Source organism: Apteryx rowi, unplaced genomic scaffold (genome assembly GCF_003343035.1).
Source record: "Apteryx rowi isolate R43461 unplaced genomic scaffold, aptRow1 scaffold_1180, whole genome shotgun sequence".
Taxonomy (NCBI): Eukaryota; Metazoa; Chordata; class Aves; order Apterygiformes; family Apterygidae; genus Apteryx; species Apteryx rowi.
The window spans coordinates 85,855-111,919 of NW_020447398.1; the positions used below are offsets into that span (position 1 = coordinate 85,855).

The window sequence follows — 26,065 nt, forward strand, 5'->3', positions numbered from 1 at the left end:
TCCTCTGTCTTTGATGCTCAGTCATTATCCCTGCAGTTTGTATTCTGTAAAACTTGGTATATTTCTGTGCAAAAAGATATTTATTAAAAAACCCTCACTGTCTGAGTGGTGCAGGGTGGCTTTTTCCTGAACTCCTGGGACTGGGGATGTCTTCCCAGGCCTAGCTGGGTTTGCGTTTTGTGTGGGTGTGTGGGCTCAGCTCTGCAGTGGGGTGGAGGCATGCGGGCTGCAAAGGCAGCTGTGGGAGGACAGCACCAGTACCCCTCCGGGCACGGCTGCACCTCGGACCAGCTCCTCTGTGCGGCCGGGTGCGGGGCTGGAGACCCACGGTGTGCTGCAGTGGGGCCGGGAACGAAGCCTCGAGTCCCCCTCATCGGACAGGAGCGTCCGACTTCCCAGGCATGCGGTGAGAATTGGGAAATGATTGGGAATTGTGAGTCCTGACCAGCAGATGAAGTGTGGAGGCATTTCCTAAAGTCTTTGAAGGGATTTAGGTGCCCACATTGTTTTGATGTACCCCTATATGCTCCTAAACCTCTTAGATAATCTCCTTTAAATAGCAAGACTAGGGCAGCGTGGGATTTATTTTAAGCTCTTTCAAAACCGGATTTTACGGTCAGGCCTTGGACTCAATCGCCATTCAGAAGTGTTTAAAACTGTTGTTCATCCGAAGCGGATCATTTTATCGCTGCAGACTCCCCCGAGAGGCAGTCAAGATTATCTCTGGTGTGGATCCGCGCCAGATGGCCGCAGCCTGCCCCCCTGCCTGGGAAGGAGCCGGGCTCCTGCATCCCCGCAGCTGCACGGAGACGCGCTGTGAGCAGCTCTGGGAACCAGCTGAAGGATTCAGTTTGCACGTAAGAGACGCCCTGGTGAAAAAACAACTTCATGGTGAAAACTCCCCTCCCCAAGCCTGGAGATCTGCATGTGCCAGGCCCAGTGCTGTGATCCAGGGTCTTGTCCCTGGAAAAGGCATCCTTTCGCCTGGACTAGCAAACTCATTACCTCTGTGATCGGGGCAGAAGAGGGTCCAGGTAAAATCCTCACTGCTGCTGTCCTGTCTCTCCTCTCCCAGGCTGCTAGTCTCCTGGCTGCCGGCATGGCATGTGTGCAGCTCGTACCCCTTTTTGGTTAGTTCTTGTGATCAGAAATGCACTGAGATGCACAGCAGAGGTGAGATGTTCACTGGGGAACATGCAACAGGAGCTGCACCCCTAGAGATGCCACTTTCACACAAGCTTTCGGACGGTGCCTGCTAGTCCTTGGGCTGTGCCTGCAGGCCCCATCACAAAGCAGCCCTTGTGCACAGCCTCAGCGCCTGTGCAGTGTTTTGCTACAAACAATAATGTCTCTCTGTGGAAAAGGGGAGAAAAGCTCCTAGGACCGGCAGGAGAGGCTCATCTTGGAGCCCTTCCAGGAGACCGCATGGCCTGGTGCTTGCAGCACGGCTCTGATTTCTATTTCTGGCGCTGCTGCGTGGCCGTGGCCTGAGACAAGCCATGAGCTCCGGAAGGCGAAAGCCGCCTCGCCGCGGCCGGGCAGGAGCCGAGGGGGAAGGGGGTCTGGGCCGGGCTGCCTGCGAGACCCGCTCGGCGGACGCCTGGCTGTCCCAGGGAAGGAGCCGTGCTGGTTAGTACCTGCCGCGACTCATTAATCAGCCCGGCTGCGCCTTTAAGCGTGCCCAGGCGGGCTGCCAGGATGGGAGGGTTTGGGCCCTGGCTGACATCACCTCCCAGCTGGCTGCACGGGGCAGGAAGAGCAGTTGTTTACAGGTTAGTTAAGTTGCCTTAAACTGCCAAAAAAGTAAGTCCCCCCCCGCCCCCGCCCCTTGCCAGCCGGGAAGCTGGCGGGTGCGGGGCCCCCAGGCTGGCTGCGGGCTGGAGGGACGCGAGCGCCCAGCAGCTCGCGGCAGCCTGCGCCGGGGCTCCTGGCCACGCCGGCTGCGGCGGGTGCCGGCTCTGCCGGCTCGCTGGCCGCGGCGGGGAGCGTGTCCGCGTCCGGGGCGAGAGCGCGGCGGGAGCCCCGGGGCAGAGCCCCAGGCAGATCCCTCCCGCCGGATGCCGCCCCGGGCCGCTGCTGCCCGGGCAGGGAGGGGGCAGCAGGAGCCCGTCTCGGGGGGCGTTTCGCCGCCTGCCTCGCCTCGCAGCCGCGAGCCTTAGCCGGGCCAGGGGCCTGCACGTGAGCCTGCCTGCGCGCTCGCCCAGGGTGGCTCTGGCTGCAGACCCAGCCTCAGCGGCGCGCTGCTCTCGCCCAGGTCTCGCCGCTGCGGCGAGTTTCGCCAGGCTCCTTGCGCACGTGTCCCACGCCACGAGTTCCTCTGCCCTCGGCGAGCAGGGCTCCTCCTGGCATCACTGTGACCAGAGCAAGGACGTTGTGTTTAGGATCCCTCAGCCCTTGGCCGCTTGGGGTGTCCCGCACTGCTTTCTGGAGGACAGCTGAGGCCGGGCAATGCCGAGGGCAGAGGGGGTTACCCTGGCTCTGCCATGGCCTGCTATGCTCTACTTCTTGTCTGTGGCAGCCTGTAGGACCTGAGCCTGGTGAAAAACCATCCTTCTCTGTGTTAGTACATCTCTTCTTGGTATGACAAGGTAGAGCCTGAAGCCAAAGAGCACATCTGCGAGCAGTGTCACCTCCTGCCACCTCCAGCATCCTGGTCCCATGAGGCGAAGGACTGGTGCTGAACCGGGCTGGCACCCCCGGCCGGCTTGTGTGGGGCTGCCCGGGCTGGTGGGAGAGCAGGGTGAGGATGTTGGTCTTCCCCCGGGTAGGTTTTCCTGGCTTCCTCAACTCTAGACCTGCTCACACAGTCTTAGTGAGCCAGAAATTCCCTGCTGCTCCAAATGCAAGGAGAAGGGCAGGACCTGAGCCTCAGAGGCTGTCTCCTTCTGCTGACGTGAGGGGGATTGCTTGGCAGTAAATAGAAAAACCTAAAGAAAGTTAAAGGAGGAAATCTAGCCATTTAAGCCTTTTATTCTCATGAATTTTGACAGCTGAATTTTATTTTCATCTTAATAGCTTAATCTTCTCAGAGCCTGCTTCTCAATCCCCTCCCGTCTCTGTGCTCTTTGGGAGCTGCAGCAGTTTCACAGGTGATTAGAAAATGAATGGATCTTCCCTCTCTAGATTTATTATTATTAATATATGCTGATTTCAGAGAGCAGGACATGAAAACAATGCGGGTGTTTGTTCCTCTAAAGCACCAGAAATGTGAAGGAAAACCCACTGGTCTCCTTGGCGGTAGGCTGTGGAGCTGAAGGCTTGACGTACGTTTCTCCTGTGGGCCTGACACCACTCTGGGACAGCCCTGGGGCTTACTGACCCCCTCCCAGACAGGGGGTCCCTGCAAAAATCCTCTTTTCCTGCGGTTTTGGGGCTGTGGTGGGCAGAGGCAGGGTGTGGGCATCGTGACTGGGCAGGGTTGTAGCGAGGGGTTGGGGCAGGAGAGTGTGGGGTGGTGTCTGCTGCTACAGGAGCCAGGAGGTCTCCTGAGGGGCTCATGGGTGGGGGGAGTGTTGGACCAGGACCATTGATGCTTGCTCTTGTTTGGCATCACCCATGCCAGTGCCTCAGGTCCCCTACCCACCCCACACATGAAGACATGCTGACCCCTGGCAGGGGTTGTGGGGTGGCCTGTGGAGAAGGTGTGGGGCGGCCAGGGTCCTGCGAGCCTGGGGGCTGCTGTGCCCGCAGATACCCCTGTTGCTGGTCTCTGCAAACCTAGCTTGTGGAGATGGGTTCTCATTTACATGCAGCTGGAAGCAGGAGATTGCTACAGCTGATGCTGGGTCAGTTTCTGTCTCTTTAATTAAAAAGTTTTTAATGAAGGAGGAGAAAAGAGCAGAGTGAGGCAGGTAATTGCTGGAGATGCTGATCATTGTGGGMACTGCCTCTCCCACCCTGCCTGGCCATGGTGGATTCCCGGAGCCAGATCTGCTGGTCTGTGGGACCAGTGTGGCTGGGGCTGGATGCTGGTCAGGACAACCTGAGTGAGTTAAGAGCTTGCTGCTGTTAAGGACACATCCTGYTTCCCTGCTCTGGTGCTTGCTGGCTTGCGCAGAGGTGCTTGAATTCACTAACCTGGCAGAAAACCATCCAGCTGTGCCCCCAGCTTTACCCTGGCCACCTCCGGCTCTGGCAGCACTTGGCCCAGGAAGGGCTGAACCAGCCCCGGCTCCAGCGTGGAGGAGGGAAAAGGCTGTCTGCATTCCTCTGGGCTCTGGGTCTAGTCACTTGGTCCTGTTGTGCCCAGAGAGCCTCTTCTGCTGGAGAGCATGGCTGGGCAGGAGGGATGGAGCTGAGAGGGTCAAAATGCCCTGAGGGCCATCAGCGAGGGTGGCCATGGGCAGCCCTTGCTGTCGTGGGCTCGGAGCGAGCCTGGCAGGCTGGAAATCAGAGACCCAGGTGCTAAAAATAGACACTGGAGGTGATCAAAGCAGGCAGGGCCCCTGTGCGCTCATGCTCGCTCAGCTCTTCCTGTATTTCCCCTTGGAGCTTTGAAGAGCAAACCTCCCCTTCCCAAGGCTGTCTGGGCTGTGCTGGGCAGCAAGGGCACCTTCTACGGTGAAGATTTTGACCTAGAAGCAAAGCAAGACCTTTCTGGGCATGGCGAGATCTGAGGAGGGCAGCAAGGAGGGCCGAGGGAGCTGTGCACWCGTGTGGCTTGTCTGGGTGCTGGGGACCAGTGCCGGGGGGCTGGTGGGGTTTGCCCCTCTGCAGCCCTCACCTGTCTCCCTCCCCAGAATGTGTGTTGTTCGCCCTCTGCTTGTATCGCCCCGTAAAACTGCACCTGGGAAGTTGGTGTCCCAGAGCACTTCTCGGCAGTAAAGCCCTGAGACTTTGCAAAGGGGCCTCTCATCCTTCTCTCCCCCCCCCTCAAAAAAGAGGGGAAACTGAGGCACAGAGCAGGTTTTTTCCTCTGGTARTCTGTAATCTTATCATCCAAGTGTGTGTTTTGTTCTTAGAAAACCTCACTTTTCCTTGAAAGCATCTGAACACAAAACAAGGCCTCCCCCAACCTTTTATTTTAGAAAGGATTTTTTTTTTCTTTTTTCACTAGTTTTTAGTGTATGCTGTACTCTTCTCCCACAGGTGTGCTGATCTATTGCCCTTTACTCATTATAAACTGAGCTGTTCAGTGCTAAACTCTTAGGTTTGCTCCTGGCACACATGAGAGCTTTTTCCTTTCTCATCTTCCTGGGCTGCAGATCCCATCCATAGYGGCTCTCAGCCTGCCTGGGACCCCATGCCCCTGCCCCAGCCTCTGGGCTTCCTAGGACACCCAGCTCTCTGGGATAACTCCTCTGGTGTCCATCTTTCACATTGATTCTCTCTGTATTTTAACTGTCTTGCAGCGCTTATGTTGTCCTATGCAGATGCCAGGTTTTGAAGAGGTGTTTGCTACCACTCTCTTTCAGCAGTCTGCTGCTTTTTCTTCCTCTGTATGAAATCCTAGGCTGCCCACGTGATCTGAGGAAAACAAAAAGGATGTGGCCATTTTGGGGACTGGAACTGAACCGAGTCCGCTGTGACCTGCTTTTTACAGAAGCCATCAATCAAAGCATGCAGGTACCCAACAGGCTGAAGGTAGCAGATGGCTTCAGCCCTGTTGATGAGGAGCCAACGACAGAGCATGTCCCTCCTTCCTTTCGGATGCACATCCCGGATAGGATTTCTCTTGCAGGTAATGTCTTGGGTTGTCCTTTYGAGTGGCTGAGGTTCGATGGGTCTCTGTAACATCCTAGGGAGAAGGATCCCTTTATAAAGTCTTCAACAGTTTGCTTTGCAAGAGGAGAGGAAAAGGCAGATGTCAGCTTTCTTCCACAAGACAGGGCAGCATGGTGGGGAGAGGTGGGCAAATATAACCAACAGAAGGCAGGATGGGTCTTGTTCCCAAAGGTGAGGACCAAAATGTTGTCCTGGAAAAGAGGTGGTTAAGTGAAAAGACATGTTTTAGTGCATGCCTCAGACAGGATATCTTTGCAGATAAGAGGCTGTAAGGAGACTGAGAATGGGGGTGGGGTTGGGATGAGGGTCTGGGAAGGAGGAATCTGTACCTCCACATCTCTTACAGTTCCCTGTTGGCCTTTGGTAGACTCCCCACGTGGGGATGCAGAGACTCATGGCTCTTCTCCTTGGAAGACAGCCCCCAAACCTTGGTGCTGTTGCTTTCCTGGAGTAGTGCATCCAGTTGCTTTCCTCCRTGCCTACCCCGGCTATCCTGCATCTCACATCTGTGGGGCATGGTTTTCTGATGTACTTTCTGGTAACTCTAGACACAGGGTTGGCTGTCCTGCATGGGTGGATCTCTCCTCCATCCTGTTCTGAGGGCAAAGGGGCACATTCAAATTGGTTTAATTCTTCCCTCTCTCCTCTCTGTAGAAATAAYGGATGCTGGTCCGAGGCCCATCCTGCTAGACCAGCAAAGGAAGGTCCCCTCTATCATGGTGCATGAGTCCCCAGACTCCTCCATTCAGCCCGCTGCACTTGGGGAGCTCCCTTTTCTGCGTGTAGCCAACAGATCAAGCTTCCAGAAACGCAAACGACTGGTACTGTATTGAGAGCAGATGGGGCTGCCCCCGGGAGCATGGGAGGGGAGCAATCCCTAGGTTTGKTTTTCTCCAGAGATCTGTTATAAGCCCAAGCCTGAATTCATTTTCTGGAGTGCTACTTCCTACACCCTGACCTAGGAGCTTGAGTGTAGAGGCAGTGGGATCTCTTTCTATCCCCATAACTAGTACACACCTGTGTGCTGGGCTCCTGTATGCTGGGACATGGATTGAGCCAGGTCTCCTACTGCTTTTTGTGAGCAGGAAGTAGGCTGGAGTAGGYGCAGGCTGCGATTCAGTCCCCCGCAACCCCCACCTGGTACTTTTGAAGTCCCTTTTCAATCACTGTTTCTCCTGGATCAAGTATAAGACAGCTGTTTCATCATTGCAGCATAAAAGAATCTGGTATCAAACTTAAAAGCAGATTTTAACCTTGTGTACATTAATTCAAAGAGAGGTCTCTGACATGGGTAGGGCTGTTTTGACTGCCTGGAGCCTTCTGAAGTGCYTTTACCTCCCTAGGATTCAAGAGCCTTTCCTGGCTGCATTAGTTTCATGTCTTTCTCCTCAGAATCCACCTTCTCAGCTGAAATTTCAAATTCCCCTTCCCTGGCACTGCACAGCTTCTAACTGTGGGTGAAACTACAGGGAACCACCTCAACAACTGGCTGCGATTARGCAGTGCTGATCAGAGAGGCCCTGCTGAAGGTGGTGGGTCAGGGCTGTCCCGGAGGYATAGGGCATGGCTGTGCCATGAAACCCAGCTCCAGGACACGTGCTGGCAGGTGAATGCACCTGCTGCAGGGACAGGGATGCCTCATCAGCTGGAGGCATGAGACTGGGAAATGACCTGCTTTGCAGCTTATTCCCAGGTCTTGGGTTTGTTCAATGTTGCCAAGTGAAATGTGAGGAAATAAGCTGTGAAGTAAGGTGCAAAAAAAAAAAAAAAGAAAACCAGCAAAAAAAGAAATTTTTGATCTGAATAGAGCCCCATATCAGGCAGCCTCCTCGTTGCTAACCCTCCTCCTGTTCAGAGCATGTTTTCCCACCTTCTCCGGCATTGGTCCTCCAGGTTGGGGCTCATGTGATGCCACTGCCACTGAATGCTTTCCTTATGCTGACAGCAGTGCTTGCACTGCAGACGGTGCAGGGTGCTGGGCTGAGCTGTCCTGTGCAGTCTCTGCGCTAACGCGGTTGTGTTTAATGCCAACAGGGCCATCACAGCAGCAGGTCGCGGCAGGAGAGGACTCCAAGTGACTATGCCCAGCTGGCCTTGCACAGCCCAGGCCAGCACTGTCAGCGGTGAGCACTAACCCAGAACTGTTTGGGGATTGGTCCCCGAGGTGGGGTGAGGTAGTGATAGGCAAATCCTACTCTTGCGTGAAGTTAGTTAAGGGGAAAGTGGAGAAATTTTCTCCAGTGGGGAAACTGTCTCTAAATTAATCCCAAAACAGAACCATCTTTTGCCCTATAAGTCGAGGGTTGCGTCAGGGTGGCAGGAGAGCTGTCCTCTGCGACCCTTATCGTCTGGTGACCACCCATTACCATGACTGGCTTGGGATGAGTCAAGCTAGTGCCTCTGAACCTGTGGACTGGTAGAGGGGGTTTCTTCTGCCCAGTGAGGTGGAGATCTGTGTGGATGGCCTCCTTAGTGGTGTTCCTGGCAAGGCTTGGAGTTATTGTAAGGATGAAGAGCACCACCAAATGTCCGACTGCGCTCGTGCTGTACTAGGCTGGGAAATGACAGGCATGATTCTGTGTACACCCCAGGCTGGACACGTGCCCCCTACCCGCTCGCAGCGCCCCGGTCCCCCTCCTCGTGCAGACGGGCAGGATCTACTCTGTGCAGAACATCTTCCAGACCATGTGCCTCCTTGGCCAGGTGCTCTTCCACCGTGTCCAGAACTCTCTGCAAGACCCAGTGCCATCCAGGTGACTTTGGCTCGTCCTGAGCCACCTCCCTGTCACTCTGCAGGGATCTGCCTTTGCCTTACTAAGGCATGAACCAGCCATGAGCTTTGTAACTCACAGCAATGCATAGCACAGGAGCAGTGCAGCAGGATAATCCTGTGCAGCCTGTCTCTATGTCCTACTTATCCTGTCCACCAGCTTTGAGTGCCTTGGCCCAGGAGTATCTAGTGCAGTCAGCCTGCATATTCCCTGTTAACAGCCGAGCTTGGGTCTCCTGCTTAGCTTAATACCATTCCTTTGGTTACCCCAAGTGATCTAACACCTCCTATGAGATTCCTGGGATTTCAGCTGCTCTTCAGTGCTAAGCAAGTGCTACTTTTCTGCATGCTTTGATAGCTCGATGGAGAGAAATGTATGAAGGGAATCAAAATCCAGAACAAACTGCCTGATCCGGAGTCTATCACCAGGACACTGTCTCCTGCAAACTCACAGCACCCTTGGCTATATCCTGGTCAAATTACCTTTTGCAAGAACTGGCTGCACTGAGTTACTTAACCAGTACCTATGGCCAGGGGCTCCCAGGAGGCAGTATGCCTGTGTGCTCCATGGATCAGGTAGACAATGACCTCAGCATCTCAGGACATTCTGGAGCCACTCTGTACCACACTGTTATCTGTGCATTTGCAGCAAGTTTAAAATATTCACAGCTGCCTTTGCAGCCCTTAAATGTCTGCACTGCTCTAAGGCTGCTGAGCACTCAGCAGTCCTGGAGAAATGTCTCAATTCTTCTAATTCTCCTTGAGCAAAATCTCCAGACAGAAAGAGAGGAGAGAGGGATAAGACACGTGTATGTACATCATCTATGCCATCAGCAGCACATTGCATCTTCCCTCACCAGCCGGAGTGAAGGTGCAAGCAGCAAAGTTGGAGCCTGTTTGTTGATGATGCAAAACGATATCCCTGCTTTTAAACCTATGAGGCTGACTATCTTCAGATGTAGCTTTTTAAAGAAGTCTGGACATGCCAACAGATCTGGTTTGTTAGTGACCATGTAAGATCCTCTCCCTCCTTCCCTCAGCAGTGGAGGAAGTTTAGGCCATGGTGTCATGAGAGGTGGTAACTTGCTGAGCTGCTGTAACGTAGCTGGCATCAGTCCTGTGCCTCTGCCCCAGGTCTTGGTCTCCCTTTGAAACCAAGAACCTTGCAGTGCCTGTTCTTGATAGTTTGCATCACTTCAAATGCATAAGTTGTCTCTTTAATGTGTGACAACTTTGCAACCCCACACAATAATAAAAATAAAAAATGACTGGCCCAACTTGTTTATCCTGAAAGTTTAATAAAGAAAATTCTGGCCTTGGACAGAGACTGGAATATTTCCATTATAGTGACCTCTTGAAGGGTATGAGTCATCAGAAGGTAATTTCTAGCCTCTACTATAATGCATGTTCACCTGTATCAACTGGGATTTTTCAATTAAAAGCTGTGGGATGTGTCCATTTTTAATGGCTTTGTGCTGGGGGAAATTGGATATTCGGTCTGTCGTGACTTTCATTTTACACTGCAGCTCCATTATGTAGAGGTGTTAGCTTACGAATGTATTTTCAGACCTAGATACCTTGAATCTCTGCACGCTGTTCTGGCTTGTCTTCAGCAAGATCAATGTCATGTTGCAAAGGGGAATAAATACCCTCCTCCCTGAGGTCTCCAAGGGAGCGGTGTTAGACACTCGTTAACTCACACTATGTCACATGTTCAGCAAGTGTCTGTGGGAGTTATCAGTGTGCACAGGGGAATTTTGGATTATAAATGAACTGTTGTAAGGCTAGTCTATGACGTTAGGAACAACAGACAGAACATGACAATTTTGATTTCCACTGTGGATCTACTTTATTCTGTGGCTACTCCTAAGACACAGCTCTTAGTGCTGTGCGCCCTGTAGCCAGGTTGTATCTCCAAGAGGAGCCTGTTGGCTAATCCCAGGGGTGGCTGCTTTGTCTCCAGGGACGGAAGAAACTGGTGCATGCTTGGGTTGCTTGTTTATATTTCAAGTTGCAAGTAAAATTTGCTATAAGGGCAAAAACTGATACATTTTGTGGGGTCAAAGTGAGCTTGCAGGATTTGGAGGTACTGGAGGGAAACAAATCCTTATCTAAGCAAAAACAGGACCCTTTTCTGCTGGTTGATGCACTTGCTCAGATAGTTCCCCCCAGCTGATGCCTGCTTCCCACCAGCTGGATCCTCAYCTGCTGATGTAAATGAGAATCATCCCTCCATTGCGGCATTGGGCCTGTGATCTGTATTTGCCTCAGTTGCTCTAGCGATGATTTATCCAACCCCCAATGAATTCCTCTGGCTACAGAAAATGGATGTTCGGTAAATATCATGTTTTCTCTCTGTTGGAACTCTGAAGAAATATAAGCATGTGCTTCTTTTTCTTTTTAGTTGTCTGCTGCATGTGTGTTTTGCTGTGATCACTAAGGGATGCATGGTGTAGGGGTCTAAATATGCATGACTGGGGTTAAAAATAAATCATTCGATGCTGTGCAAGTGCTGTTTCCTGTTCCTGATGCTGCATCTGGGTGGCATGGCCTGGCCACTCRCACACTACCTGCACGGTTGAGGAGGCTGAGGCCCTGTGCTTCCCTGGGCAGGGCCACGTGTGCAGGAAGGTAATTGCACCTCTTGAGTAGTGTTTGCCCATTTGCCTCTGTTTTTCTCCCCAGCTCCCAGGAGGCAGGCCCAGCCTTGGAAAGCTCCCTGGAGGAGGTTGGCATGGCTGAGATGGCAGCAATGAGAAAACAGGTGAGAGAGGAGGGTGAAAGACTGCAGATGTTTTCTGGGAAAGCCACAGGAGGGTAGATGGGGACACTCCAGGGGTCTGTCGCTCTGTCCTGGCTTGCCGGCTTTGCCAAGCTAGTCCCAGATGATGCTTCTAATGGAGAAGCAGGGAAAGACCTAGATGTTTGTTGACTCTTCAGGCTCCTACACTGAGGAGCTGTAGGGCTACAGGAGACAGCCAGACTCTCCAACTGCTTGCAGCAATGGGTCCAAATGCTCTTCTGATGGGAAGGGTCTTTTCCTGAAGCATCCTGTCATCCATTGCTATTCTGCATTTCTGGGGCTTTGCTAGTGTCTTGCACTTTGCCCCAGGACTGATAACAGACCCACTTCTTTCCTTGCAGTTGACGAGGATCTCAGGAAGGCTTCGGGTGCTGGAGGAGCAGTGCAACAGCTGGCGTCAGAAGGAGGCTTTGGTCTACTCTGTGCTGATCTCYGCCTGCCTCATCAACACATGGCTCTGGCTGAGGAGATGAAGATTTGCTGTGCCCTGACTTTCCCTCCCTAACCTGGCAGGGTGGGTGAGAGCAGGGACAGGATCCTTGCTCAAATACTTGTGAACAGTAAAACTATGTGTTTCTTCCCCTTAACTTGATCTGCTTTTCGCGCTGTAGGCCCTTGAGGATTTGTGTCCCTTAARCCCTGATTACAATGAAGATGGCATCCTTCTCTCATAGTCTAGCATCAGAGGCAGGTGAGATGAAAAGGATGAATCTGGACCTTGTGCCAGAGCACCTGGAGATGGGTGTTAGGGAGAGGTGGGGAATGACAATGAATATGGCCCAACAGGCATAGTCCTGGGGCTGAGCTATGACTGTAAATGCTCTGTGAACACTAGCAGTCATGTTGCCTGTTTGATGGAGTCCATGCTTGCCTGGGAAGATGCTGTGAAGGTCTCATAAGAAATAGGTGGTGATGCAGTAAGTGTCTGTAGTGTGTGAAGCGATGGGTTATGCTCTACCCCTTGGGCTGTCTGCCAGAGGAGATGCAAAACCAAGGCGTTGAATGTTTGTGGGCATCAGGTCCTGTTACAGTTTTGGACAGTGGTGGGCCTGGACACCTTCCCAGGATCCCAGCATCCCAGCTTGGACAACTCAGTTCTGACCCGCAAAATTCCTCAGCCAGTTACTGTAGTCTCTTCCTCACCTTTTTCCCCCAAAGCCTGTACAGAGTAGTTATGCATTTTTACACTGCTGATAGATTTTCTTTTCTTCCTTGAGCAACTGCTCTTAAGTGGATGTAGTACTGCCAATTCTCCTATGCCAAGATAGCCCCTGCTCTAGGTTGGATGAATCTGGTGGAGCTGGGAGCTCCCATCCCTCCAGCAGCTGCTGTGCCACTGTCTSCTTGGCTCCCATCCTGTTGGACGCAGTTCAGCAAAGGGTTTGCAAATGTTGAGATCCAAAGTGACTCTAAGAGTGAGGTCTGGGCTTATCCAGGAGCTTGGCTATTTCCCAGTGAGATTTAAATGAAAAACCTCCCCATGGTGACTCTCTGGATAATAAGACCTCATAACAACATTAATAGCACCAGACAGGCCATGGAAAATTGCCCACTTGGGCAGCAATATAAATTTATTAGGTTGCCAGTGCTGGAGAGCAAGATCACTCCCAGAGTGGCTGCCAAACTGTAACTTCAGCAATGGTGCAATAATACAGGTAGGGGGAATTCTTGGCCCAGATGCTCTTTAGCTAATGACCAGCCCAATTCAACAGTTTTGTTATTTCTTTGCTTCCTTGGAATTTAGCCCACTTGAATCTGCAGTGGGCTTTGCCGCCTGAGTTCCACATGTCTGGCTGGACCAGCTCAGCAGCTGTCATGTTCCCCCCACGACCTCCCCGTCAGAGTGGGTTTGGGTGGATGTGAACTGGGTGGATTGTTGATACCACCCTAAAGCCACAAGCTCTTTAGAGACCTGCATGAAGACAAGGTCCATGCTCACCCTTGGGCTGTAAGGGGACAAGGCAGGAGTGGAGGAAAGGGAACCGACACATGGAAAAAAGCTGTGCCTGGAGGTCAAGGGGTGCTTTGTGCCCGTATTGGATGATGACACTTGAAATTCAAGGCTGCAGTGAGGTGACTTTGAGATGTTTTTGGTGGTTTATCCAGAATATCTGCTGGAGTTGTGCCTGCAGGCTTGGGGTCAGGTCCTGGCAATGCTTTAACAGGACTGCTTTGTTCCACCTATAAATAATTATAGCTGGAACTGCAGGACATCTAGATGTCCCAATTGCTTATTTACAGACATGGATACTTAGGTGTTTTGTGCCTGCAGCTGCATCAACTATCTGTGCCTGTGAATCTGGCAGCCAGACATTTACTAATAAATAACTGTCCCACAAGTAATTGCAGGTCTGAACTGGTGGCCCTGTGGCCAATATCTGAGCTGAGGAGAGAGCTGAGATTTATTGTGAATGAGAGCCAAGATCTCCTGATGGTTGGACTGGCTCAGAGTGCAGCGGCAGGGTGCACGTAAGGGACTGCGTGAGCGCTGCTGCGAAGATGGTTCCCGTGGCTAAGGGATGCGGTCAGGGTTACCAGGGGACCTCACACAAATTCATATACAAAGTCTGCCTGCGGCTCTTCTGGGGTGCCTGGAGTGTGATTTGCTGGGCTGATAATCCAACTCACTGGATTTTCTGGAGGGGCGGGAGAGGGAAATAGCCCATTTTGCCACCTCTCCTTCTCTCTTTGTACACATGATTTGAAGAGGGAGCTGCCACAGCCTCTGTGAGAGTCATTTCAGGAAAACGCACTGTTTGGAAAGTACTTGTTTGGCTGGTTCCTCTTCTCTGAGAACTGAAAATGTGCTCTGGAAGAAGCTTTTTTTTTTTTTTTTTTTTCCCTGCCCAAACTGCGGTTTAGGGTGAGAAGGGCTGACCCTTTGGGGACACAACACCTTCAAAGTGTTCATTGAAGACATTTAGAGGGGAGGTAATCCAACCCCGTATGTGTTCTTGAAGGCTAATCATTGACAGGTTGCAGAGGATACAGTATGGCTTTTCCATAAGGCATGCTTCCTGGTGTAAATCTGGAAACACTGATCCATAAAATATGTGTTGGAATAAACTCAGTGTGTCTGGACACGTCTCTTCCACCAACTGTGGAGTCGGATCCTGGTATCCCCRTGGATGGGAATGGGTAAGATTTGTTCCCTTGGCAGCAGGACCCTGAACTGGTGCCATGCATGTATATTTAATCAGATGTTGGCTCCTGACCTGTCTAGAGCCCCACGCCACTTGGCCTGCTGGTGTAAAACAGGAATGTCGGCCGCCAGGGGAATCCRGAGGAGGAGAGTTTCTGGCTAATGCTGCCACTTCTGCCTGGCCGAGGGCAGCTGCCTGCTACGAGGGCTTGAAACCTCTCCATTGGGCCAGCTGCCAGGCTGCCCAGATGCTGCGTGAGTCCTGTGCAGGCAAGTCCTACAGCATCTCTCACTGCCCTCTTTCCTCCAGGATGCATGCGTCCGGAGGGGCCATCTCGCAGCAGGGGAAAGAGCCTGTTCCCCTGGCTCCTGGGAAAGCTGGCCCTTGAGAATGATGTTCCCTGGATCTTCTATAAAGAAAGTACAGAAAAAGCCCAAATCTAACAGTGCACTCGTGCTTTACAGAGAGGGAAACTGAGGCACAGAAATGGCTGAAAAGAGCGTGGGTGAGCTGGGCTCCAGGAGCCCTGACTTTCCACCCTCCTACCCAGACTAAAACGTAGCCGCACCTGGAAATTGAGCTGGGGGTAGCGAGGASCAAACAGTCAGGGACAAATGTTTTGGGGGTGGAAGAAGGGCAAGCAGGGAGGATCTCAAGCTTCCTGGTTTATGAATAACAGCTCCTGGAGCTGCTGGTTCAGACCTGCCACCCTCTCGCACGGCTCCTTCACGTGCCACTGTGCTGGAGGCCAAGGGGGTGATGCTTGCAGGAGCCAGGAGRTGGGCTGCATGCAGCAGCGAGGAGTGAGCGCCCAGGAAGGCAGCCAGGCTGCCCGCGTCCTGTGCGCGTGCATGGGCTGTGTGCGTGCAAGAGGGTGAAGAAGGAGAGCAAGACCTGTCATCACAGGAGCACCTCTCCTGCTGCAGCGTCCCTGTCCTCACCTTCTGGAGGTGYGACGCTTTTATGTATTCCCTCTCTCTCTTCCCTTCCTCCTCCTCCCAGCTGTCCTTTGTGCCAGGGAAGGCCCGCGTGGCAGCCTGGGGCGTCCCCTCGTCGGGCTGCTGCCACAACAAAACGCTTCAAGCGCGTTGTGAAACACAGTGCTCGAGGGAGCTGCTGCACTGTGCAAAGACGCGTAGGGGCCTGATGAGCTTGGTGAGAGAGGGCAAAAGTTCCCGATATCCTGAGGGGCTTCCTGCTTTCCAGTTTTTCAGTGAGATCAGAAGAGATGGAAGTCAAGGCTTTAAAGGAAAAAAATAAAGCTGCTGATAGTCAAGGGACTCTGGATGCTGGTGCTTTCAGCCCAGCCCTGCACACTGTGCATGATGCCACTTGCATGGCAGGGACTGGTTTAACCTTAGCCACAGCAAAGGGTCGGATGCCGTTGGAAAGAAGCGGGGAAAGGGGGAAACTTTTGCTCCCTTTCTTTTATGCTTTGGGAATACAAATTTTCTGTCAACTGTTAATTAGAACAGCTTTACGAACAAACTAAGAGGGTGGAAATCAGTGAAAGATGTTTTCCATGACCATTCTCAAACTCGGCAGCTCTCTTCTCCGGGAATCCGGAGCAGTAAGTCTGGCCTCCTGCTCCATGAGCATGAGAAGAGGTACCTGGATGGAGGGCATTACAGTGCGGACGCCCGTGCAGATTTTCGAGCGCCGCAGCAGCGGTGGCACAGCCTGTGAGGCAGGGAAGGACGGTTCCCAGCTGGGGTCACCCCTGCCGCAGGCGCGGGAGCGACCGTCCCCCAGGCTTTGCGGAGGGCTCCCGGGTGCCTGGCCCAGAGCCCGCGGGGCGGCTGCGCCCTTGGGCCGGGCTTTGCTGCGGGAGACGCCCGCGGTGCCAGCGAGGGGAAGGGAGAGCCGGGAGGCTGCGCGAGGCAGGGGGACAGGGGCTAGTCCCGAGCACAGCATCTCCCTCCTCCCCTTCCGTCCCCGGGCACAAAGCCGGCGTGATTAACTCCTCCGAGGCACACCTTGCCGTGCAGGGGACGGGCGTGCAGCAGCGGGGAGGCGCGCACACGCGTGTGCACCCTCCCGGGGCACTGTGCTGCCGTCGCTGGGGCGCCGCCGCCTCGCTCGGGCTGCGGAGAGGGGCAGGACTGCTCCGCTTCCCTCGCTGCATTTGTTTGGCACATCGGCACGTGTGTTAAAAGTGCGCGCTCTCCGGGGCCGCCCCGGGGGCGCCTCYGGGGAAGGATGCTCTCCTGGCGGCCCCTGGGATGAGCGGAGCCCGYGCCGGGCAGGAGCAAAGCCGCTGACAGCAGCACGGCGCTGGCTCGCGCGGGGGTCCGCGGCGTCTCAGGGCTGAAGGCTGCTCGACCGCGCTGCGGGGACGCCAGGCTCGTAAGTGGATGGCGGCTGCTTCCCCGCGTGGTTCCCCCCGTGCCGGCTCCTCCTGCCCCGGGGAGGCAGCTCTCGTGTGTTTTGGGATGCCCCGGTTGCAGGTCGGTCGCGTGCGCGTGTGTGTTCATCCGAACGCAGTGGGGACACGTCTCCGCCTGTGCGTATGCTCAGCGTGGTCTCTGTGCGCTGGTGCTGCCTGTGCACGCGCAGACCCTTGCCCACGGGACGCGCCACACCAGCGCCTGAGCGCCTCGTCCCCAGGCATCTGTTCCCTGTCTCGTCCGCCCGTCCGTGACTGGGGGTTTGGAGGACTTGCTGTGCCCAAAGCGCAGAGGAGATGGGGCCATCAGGAAGGGGTACGCGGTGCAGGTGGGCACCGGTAAGCGTTTGCCCGTGTGCCTGTGCATCCCTGAGCACTCACGTCTGTGTTTTTGTGAGGTGCCTTTGTGTGTTGCTGCCTGTACACCAGTGCGGTGTGCCGAGTCTCGCGTCCACCGCGCGCCGGTGCCACTGCATCCGCAGTGCAGCGCAGGTGGCYGTGCTTGGTTGCTGCGGGTGCAGGAGGCGCGGAGCAAAGCCAGGGCCCCGGCTGGGGAGACGCAGCCGTGTCAGACCGCGAGGACAGGAGCGTCTCAGGCTGTGCTGAGAGCCTGCGCCGCTCTGGGGCACGGCTGGCCTGGGCAGGGCCTTACCCTGGCCTTTCCTTTCTTCCCTGCTGTGACTTTGGCTTTCGAAATCCCGGGGCTGTTTCTCCAGCCAGGTGGGGCTGTGGGCGGCACAGGATGGTGATGGCTGTGTGCGATGTGGGGGAGCCAGCATGAGGGAAAGCCGAGCCAGCTCCGCAGGGCAATCTCCTGCTCTTTGGATAATAAACTTCAGTGACATCCCAGATTTAACAGCTCCGTGTCAGCCTTCATGTATAAATGCATGGTTTTCCCCACTGCTCCCTGAGCCCAGAGGGCAGCTGCTGCCAGCAGGAACCTCAGCAAGGCTAAATTTTTTTTCAACAGCAAACCTTAATTGCTGGTGCAGTGGAGATTTGAGCCCTTGTTAGACCTGGGGTTTGTTGGGCAGCGCAAACCCCAGTGCGCRGGGGAGGAGGTCAGCTCACTTTAATGCAGACAGCCCCGTACGTGCAATGTCTCCCCAGTGCTGCCGGCACGGCAGCCTCTCCATGCCGGGCTGGCCTTGCCTTACACCTGCGTGGGCACCCCGTTTCCTGCCTTGGGGCTGCCGCAACTCCGCGGGGAGCAGCTCCCTCGCTGCTAGGACATCAGCGCTGTTGCCCCGGCAATGGCTGCGGAGCAGGGAGAGCTYGGCATCATTGCTGGCCGCACGGCGCGGGTGGCTGCAATCACGCTGCTGCGGTTTGCAAGATCTCTCGGCGATGGCGAAATGCTCTGTGGGGCTGTTGTTGCCTGCTCTGCTGTACCGGCGGTGGCCGGTGATGGAAACATTGAACGGGCAAGTCCCGTGGGTTTCCACCCTCTCTTCGCATGTTGCGCCACGTCTCGGTGTTTTGTGCGTAAAGCTGGAGGGGGCTGGGCCCATTCAGCGCGTGGTGTGTCCTGCTCCGTGCGCGGCCAGTCTCAGCTGCTTTCTGCTCTGTCGAGGTTCCTGGGGCAGGGTGTGCGCCCACGGTCCCCTCGCATGGACAACGACGATGACGAGTAATGGCCTGCAGAGTTCGCCGGCCAACCACCACCCCCGTCTGCCTGCCCAAGCCGGGGATGACACCAAGGGGACAGCGCTCAGCACCCAGAAGTGAGGCCAATCCGTGCTCCGGGCGAGGGAGGTGTTTCTGAGGAAGGACTCAGGGAGGCTCTGGGCACTGGGGACCTTCTGGGAGAGCCTGGCCTGTCCAGGAGCGCAGGGGCGCACGGTGTGGGGAAGCCCTCCTTGGCCACATGCCCCTGGGGTGGGGCGCGTGGTTCTTGCTCTGGTGCCAGTGGGGCAGGGRGAGAGGAGGAAGACCACCTCAGCGTGGCCATGCCCCAGGGGCCAACAGCAGGTCTGCAATGACAAATGCCAAGTGCTTGCTTTCTCCAGCTGGTCTAAGTTGACTGAGGGCAGGCACCACTGCAGGACGGTGCAGCCATGACCCTCCTTCTCCCTGCTGCAGGACCCACTCTCCCCACAATGACGCCTCTTCGGAGCCACAGGGAGGTGCTCCTCCGGATGGTGGAGAACAGCCAGCTGCCCCCACTTTCCAAGGACGGCAAGCCCTGGCCAGGTATCCGTGTGCGCGGCGGGCTCCGAGTGCTGGAACAGCTCCTGTGTGCCATTTCCGGGACACAAGAAGGAAGCTACAGAGCTATYTGATGGGCTCTGGGCTGAGCTAGAGCCTTTTGGGCCTGACTTTGAAATAMGTACAGTGAAACGGGGGAAAGGGCTGCCAAACATCACCGTGTTGCAGGGACACTGAATAAGCAGTGCTCTGTCCTTCCTGCTCCGGGTTTGCCTGGAGAAGTGGTACATGCCATCTCCGAGCCATCTCCTACCATACTGGGCTAGGGAGTGCGCTGCCTGCCTGCTCCCTTGACCACGAGGAGGCAATGCATGGACGGCTTCCCCCGTCCTGCGGAGAGCTGGGTGCTCCCCAGTGCTCCTGCAGGCAGAGGGGCACTGGGGGCTTGTGTGGGGTCACCAGTCACAATTTACACCATTCACAAATTATACCATTCAAGTGCTGCAGGGACCAGCATCTGCAGACTTACTCTGTGCGCTGCGGTGCCCGTGGGGAGGGCAGGGGGAGAGGACGGCTCCACCATCTCCAGTGCCCCRGGAGAGTTTGGAGGCTGGCTGTGCCCGAGGGCACCTTTCCCTTGCAGGCAGCCTCAGCTCTGCCTGAGTGACCTACATGTTCCTCATGTCCCCGTGGCAAGAGACAGCAGGATTTGGAAAGGGGCTGCTGGACTCTGCTAGGGTGGGCCCAGGACTGTCTTGCTCTTATATTCTTGGTCCCATACTGTCACTGCAAGGGGCAAAAAGACCGTGTTTGGGCCTGACAAGGGGCTGTGAGACCCTTCCTCTCAGCTGTAAGCACCTTTGAGTACTCCATGGACTCCCCCACCAGCATGAGCACTACCTCAGGTCCCCATGAGGACTTGCTCTCAAGTTTTTGCTCTCTCCTGGCTCCACAGACACCTCCTTCTGACTCTGCCTCTCTCCCCTGTTCAGGATAGTCCGCCTGATGCTGGTGCTGAGAGACTGGGCCAGCAAGAACTTGCACGAGGAGCAGCAAAAGCCTGACCCCTTCCTCGAGCGGTTCCAGGGCCCTGAGCTCCAGGCGGTGACTACAGGCGTCGGCAACGATCCAGAAGGCGAGGCGTCAGAGGCGAAAAACAAAAAGTAGAGTCCCTTCCCCGCGGCCTCTGCCGTCCTTGGCTGGAGGTCAGCCGTGCATGGTGCTCGGGACCTCCTGGCAGCRTAGGCAAATGGACACGGATGGGGGTGTGCCAGGTGCTGGGGAAGGGGAGGTATGGGGCTGGGAATGAGTCCTGGGGACCCCAGGTGCAGATCTGCCTGGAGAGGGACAGGTAGGAAGGTAGCAGTGGAGAAGGTCCCCTGTCCTCTCCAACCCCTTTTCTGGCAGTCAGCTCGGCCTTCCCAGGCTGCTGTGTAGGCAACGCATGGTCTGCTCTTTCCCTCCTGGCAGTCTGTCCCTGTGGAAGAGACCTGGTCTGTCCCTCACCATGGGGTCATCTCTGCCCTGGTCCTTACTCTAGCATGGCTCATGAGAGTTAGCAGACCCCCACCCCTGTTTTCAGAGCAATTCGATATTGGGGGTTGGCAACGGGAAGCAGCCCTGCATCCATAAAAAGATTCACCTCTGGCCTGTGCATATATGTGAGGAGCTGTGGGCAAACCAAGGGGACACGGGGTTGGCACCCTCGGCTGTAATGCCGCAAGGGCTTGAGCCCTCGTCTGGGATGTTTTCTGAGCTTGGCCCTGTGCTGGGGCCAGGGTCCCTCTTCCGACAGGAGCTGCTTGCAGAAGAAACCCTCCGGGGACCATTGCAAGCACAAAGGCATTACGTTTGCAAGTCTCATTTCATCATGTGCAGGACAAAGGGAGGTGAAGGGAGTGCACTGCTGCCTGTGCCTCCCCCAAGAACAGACACTGTGACAGAAGCTTTCTCAAAATGCTCTTTCARTTCCAGCCCTTTCATCTCCTCAGCTCACACACCTGGTGAAAAGCAATAACCAGGCTTTTCTTCTGCTGGCTAATTAAAGGGCAAAGCTCATGTACTAGCCTGGACCCTACTATTATACATGGTAATTAGAACACCTAGAAATGATTGTTTTCTGTAGGAGAAATATATCTGAGGCTTGTATGTGGGTCTTTACTAGTCATGGAGAAAAATGTTCTGCCCTGTGAGGGTAAGGGGAGCTTGTTAATTATCAGGGGAAGAGGGAGTTGCAGGCTGCTGTGAAGGGGCTGCTCGGTGCTGTGGCTCCTTAGGGGAGGTTGTTCGCTTTCTGAGGTGAGTCTGGCAGGATGAGGGTTTCCTGCATCCACAGGTGATATGGCAACAGAGCCAAGCGCCATCGTGTCATGGCCGGTAGATGCATATTGTTTGCCAGCTTGACTTTATTTAAGAGATAGGTTAAAGGTCCCTGGGGCGGGGGAGATGTGTATTTAGAGTTACCTCACCAGTCTCTAGAAGGGAGMGCATTGTGGCTCTCACAAATAACTTCTGGAGCGATGGTGCTAACTTCTGCTGTTTTCTAGGTCCTCAGCTGTATGGATGAAAGGCCCAGGTCTGCTAACTCTGAGCACAAGGCACCAGGCACTGCAGTGGGAGCCTCAGCAGTTTGCAGTACTGGGTGCAAAGCCTTCAGGAATGGGCAGCTGATTATTCCCTCTTTCTGGGTTAACTCAGGCCCTGGTTTTCCAGTCCCTGGTTTTTGCCCTAACCCTGTTGTCAGAGGGGGTAGCTGTACTGTATATGTCAGCTGGATAATGTCAGTGACTCCAGCCACCTGCTGTGATCACAACTGGTGATTTAAGGCTGAAATTGCCAGCATGATTAACATAGTTATTGAGGTTATTGGTGCTTGTGATGTGTGTGCTACAACAGCACTTGCTGGTTCTAGGTGAGCCAATGTTTCCCTTGTGCCAGGTGTTGTAGGTTACAGTCTCTTTCTCAGAAAATATTTAAGTCCCAGATCGACCCATTTCTGAACAAAAGGGATGCACTCTCTCACCACTTCTAATGCAAAGGTTGAACCACCCACTTGTCTGTGCCTGTACCCGAAACGTATGTGAACGACAGCTGCTGGCTCTGCTTGGGCCGCTAATCCCTGCATGCCAGGCACCGCAAGTGCTGCTGCCTGCGTGGCACCAGGGAAGCAGGCTTCAAGGCAGAGGATTTGCTTTTGTGAAGGCATCAGAAGCAGTGGGGTGCACAGGGCTATGTGCTGGCAATGGAGTTGTTCCTCCCATTGCTGGAGGGAGTTTTGCATGTTCAAAAGCTGGAAGGGAGGGAGGGCGAGAAGGAGTTTTGCTCTACCAGGCTGTAGCAGCCTATCAGTTCAGCTGCACAGTTTCTGTTCCCTGGCTTCTCCGGTGAGATCTTGGGACAGGAGTCCACACATCTTACCTCAGAGTCCCAAGATAAGCTGGATCAAACACTTGGGAACAGTTCAAAGGCTAGGTCCAGGGCTGGGCAAACTGCAAGCAGGCAGCTGTAAGAAGAGCGGGAATGGCAGCCCTGCAATGCTGTCTGCCCAGGCCACTGCTCTGCTGTTTGGGCAGCACCTCCTGGTGCTCCCACTGATCTGGCAGCACAATTTTCTTTCTGCCCTAATTAATATTCTTCTTCAAAATCTGTCCGGCTCCAATCCCTACTGTATCTGGGAGAAGGAATGTCATCTAATGAGAAGTTTTCTGATTACCTTCTTCCAAATGTCTGTTTCTGACTCTGCCACTGATATACTGTGTGCATGTAGGCTGCCTGCTTTGTCTTGCTGTGCTACAGTTTCCTCTTTTGGTACATTGTCAAGCACAATTTTGGGGATAAAGGAGCTTAAACAGTGCTGGACTTTTTTACTCAGCACTCCTGGCATTGGACCTAACTTAGAGACTGACACTCAAGCTGCAGCTATGTTTAAGCCAGTCTAGTGCAAAGGATGAGGGAGATGACTTGGATGGTCCCTTCCAACCCTATTTACATTTAGCCCTTTGTTCACACATTGCCTGCCACCTCTGGGTTCTCTCTGCTTCCAGGAAGAAATGGCAGACCTTTGTGGTGGACCCTGCGGGGGACTGGTATTACCGTTGGCTGGCTGTCATTGCGGTTCCTGTCCTCTATAACTGGTGCTTGCTTGTGGTCAGGTGAGCTGGAAGGCTTGTAGGGTCCCTGTCTCCCCTGTCCCTCCTGTTCATCTGGCAGTCGTGGCTCAGGCTGATATTGGACATCTGAAGCTGGCTGTGCTGGGGCTGGGGCCTGTGGGAACCTAAAGGAAAGGACCTCCCATTTTGTTCTGACTGCAGCAGTACAAAGGCAGAGCATCATTGTCTGGCCCTGGCAGGAAAGGACTGTCATCTCTGGGTGCAGCTGCTTGCAAGGCCTTGTGAGGTGCATTTGGGAGGTGGTCTCAAGAGCATTTCTTTACCTAGGTCAATGGAGGGCAGATGATTCCGAGAAGAAGGATTTAATTTCTAGGAGCAGAGGGGACAAGTGACCAAGCTCAGCTGTAGAGTTTAGGAGCCCCAGAACCACCTGGGTTGGAGATGATAAGGGTGTTCAGTGGTCTCATCACCCCACTGTGTGGTCCTCCTCCAGGGCTTGTTTCAGTGACCTACAAAAGACTTATGTTGTCCTGTGGCTGGTGTTAGACTATATCTCGGACTGTATCTATATCGGGGACATAGTGATCCGCCTGCGCACAGGTAAGTAGAGGAAGCATCCCAGCTTGTGAGTGTTTTGTTTTAATTACCTAGAAGTGGGGATGARCTGCAAGGGAAGGGATCTATAGCTCCATTAGAAAGAGGGTTTTTATCTACCTTGGCACTTGCTCGTATGAAGCAGCCTCCAGAGAAAGAATCTAATTAAAAGACCTGAGAAATAGAGTAAGTTTCAGTATGAAAGATTAATCATCCTAGCTTTCAACTTCACCTTTGAATAATTGTACAAAATTACTCACATTACTATTAGTACTCGGGCATAGTTGAAGGTCTGTATCTCTGATTTTATATCAGTTCAGTTAATGAATTATCTAAATGGAAAAATGGTAGAATTTAATGTTCTCAGAATGGGGCAGGCAGCTGTGCATTTTTTGTCCAGAACTTGCAATAATTTATGATCTGGAGGATGGAAACCTTTGCATCCCCATTTCTTTGAGGCAATAGAGTAAATCCCTAAGTGATATCTTTGCATGGCTTTTGCCAGATGAAGAACTTGAGGGATAATGAAAGCTTGTAGACTCAGTAGATCAGGTGGAATTAGTAATATTTGAATGACTCTGTGTATATGCATGCATGTGAAAGGCATACTGTGAAATGTTTATCAAAAAGTCTGCAGAAGAGTTGTACATAAGCCAAGATAATTCGATCATTTGCTTCCCTGTCAGGTTTCTTGGAACAGGGTCTTCTGGTTAAGGACCTGAAGAAATTACGGGATAGCTACATCCACACCTTACAGTTCAAGCTGGATGTTTGCTCCATCCTGCCAACAGACCTGGTGTACTTTGCTGTGGGAYTGCACCGCCCTGAATTGCGTTTCAACAGGCTGCTGCACTTCTCCCGCATGTTTGAGTTCTTTGATAAGACTGAGACCAGAACCAGCTACCCCAACATCTTTCGGATCAGCAACTTGGTTCTTTACATCCTGGTCATCATCCACTGGAATGCATGCATTTATTACGCCATCTCCAAAGCCATAGGCTTTGGAGAGGACACCTGGGTTTATCCCAATGTCACAGACCCTGAATATGGATATCTCACCAGGGAGTATGTCTACTGTCTCTACTGGTCTACATTGACTTTGACTACCATTGGAGAAACCCCTCCTCCTGTGCGTGATGAAGAATATCTCTTTGTGATCTTTGATTTCCTCATTGGCGTCCTCATCTTTGCCACCATTGTGGGGAACGTGGGATCCATGATATCCAATATGAATGCCACCAGGGCAGAGTTCCAGGCAAAAATTGATGCCATCAAACACTACATGCAGTTCCGCAAGGTGAGCAAAGACATGGAAACCAAAGTCATCAAGTGGTTTGACTACCTGTGGACCAACAAGAAGGCAGTAGATGAACGGGAAGTCCTGAAGAATCTCCCTGACAAGTTAAAGGCAGAGATTGCTATCAATGTTCATCTGGAGACACTGAAGAAGGTGAGGATCTTCCAGGACTGTGAAGCAGGTCTACTGGTGGAGCTGGTGCTGAAGCTTCGCCCTCAGGTATTCAGTCCAGGGGATTACATTTGCCGGAAAGGAGACATTGGGAAAGAGATGTACATCATCAAGGAGGGGAAGCTGGCTGTGGTGGCAGATGATGGAACAACACAATATGCTTTGCTCACTGCAGGAAGCTGCTTTGGTGAGATCAGCATCCTCAATATTAAAGGAAGCAAAACGGGCAACAGGCGCACTGCCAACATTCGTAGCTTGGGCTACTCCGATCTCTTCTGCCTGTCGAAGGAAGACCTGATGGAAGCAGTCACAGAGTATCCTGATGCCAAAAAGGTCCTGGAGGAGCGTGGCCGGGAGATCCTGACCAAGGAAGGGCTGCTGGATGAGTCGGCTGCAGAGGAAAGCATGGAAGGGAAGAGCGTGGAGGAGAAGCTGGACAAGCTGGCCTTGAACCTGGACACACTGCAGACCCGTTTTGGCCGGCTCCTGACAGAGTACAACGATGCCCAGATGAAGCTCAAGCAGCGCATCACTGTTCTGGAGTCCAAGATGAGGCAACAAGATCTGGAGGGCTTCTTCTCTGATAACTCAGACAGCCTGTCTGAGGATGGGGAGGGACATCCTGGTGGGATGCAATGAGGGGACACACAGGTCARCTAAATGATGTCCTGCCTTGCACTGAGACAGTGTATGTTTTTTCACAGGGCAGCTCCTTTGGCTGCTTTGCCAGGGATTTCTCTCAAGTCTTTAGCATTGCTGTTGCCACTGTCTTGATGCAGCTCTTGACATGGCTCCAAATCAGGTGACTGTCTTCCCTCTCGCTCAGGTCTGTCTCTTTGACTGCCTTGATCTGAGATCTTGGGCTTGGATCAATAAAAAGAGGAGAATGGCTTATGCCACTGCTAATGTTTCCTTCCAAC

The 26,065-nt window shown here is 53.6% G+C and overlaps 2 protein-coding genes across 3 annotated transcripts; both read left to right on the forward strand.

Annotated features, from left to right (window-relative positions):
* Positions 1-1,739: 1,739 nt before the first annotated feature.
* FATE1 (fetal and adult testis expressed 1) lies at positions 1,740-11,884 on the forward strand. 2 transcript variants are annotated; one of them, XM_026084110.1, is made up of 7 exons: positions 1,740-1,772; positions 5,453-5,680; positions 6,379-6,545; positions 7,759-7,847; positions 8,316-8,477; positions 11,180-11,258; positions 11,639-11,884. In XM_026084110.1, exons 2-7 carry the CDS (start codon positions 5,485-5,487, stop codon positions 11,768-11,770), a joined length of 825 nt encoding a protein of 274 aa, XP_025939895.1. In that variant the 5' UTR covers positions 1,740-1,772; positions 5,453-5,484; the 3' UTR covers positions 11,771-11,884. The 2 variants fall into 2 exon arrangements, with proteins under 2 accessions (XP_025939895.1, XP_025939904.1); XM_026084119.1 differs by lacking the exon at positions 8,316-8,477.
* A 6,565-nt stretch (positions 11,885-18,449) lies between these two features.
* Positions 18,450-25,809, forward strand: CNGA2 (cyclic nucleotide gated channel alpha 2). Its single transcript, XM_026084024.1, has 6 exons — positions 18,450-18,550; positions 18,909-19,019; positions 19,967-20,137; positions 23,018-23,125; positions 23,577-23,683; positions 24,364-25,809. Exons 1-6 carry the CDS (start codon positions 18,450-18,452, stop codon positions 25,782-25,784), a joined length of 2,019 nt encoding a protein of 672 aa, XP_025939809.1. The 3' UTR covers positions 25,785-25,809.
* The last annotated feature ends 256 nt before the right edge of the window (positions 25,810-26,065 follow it).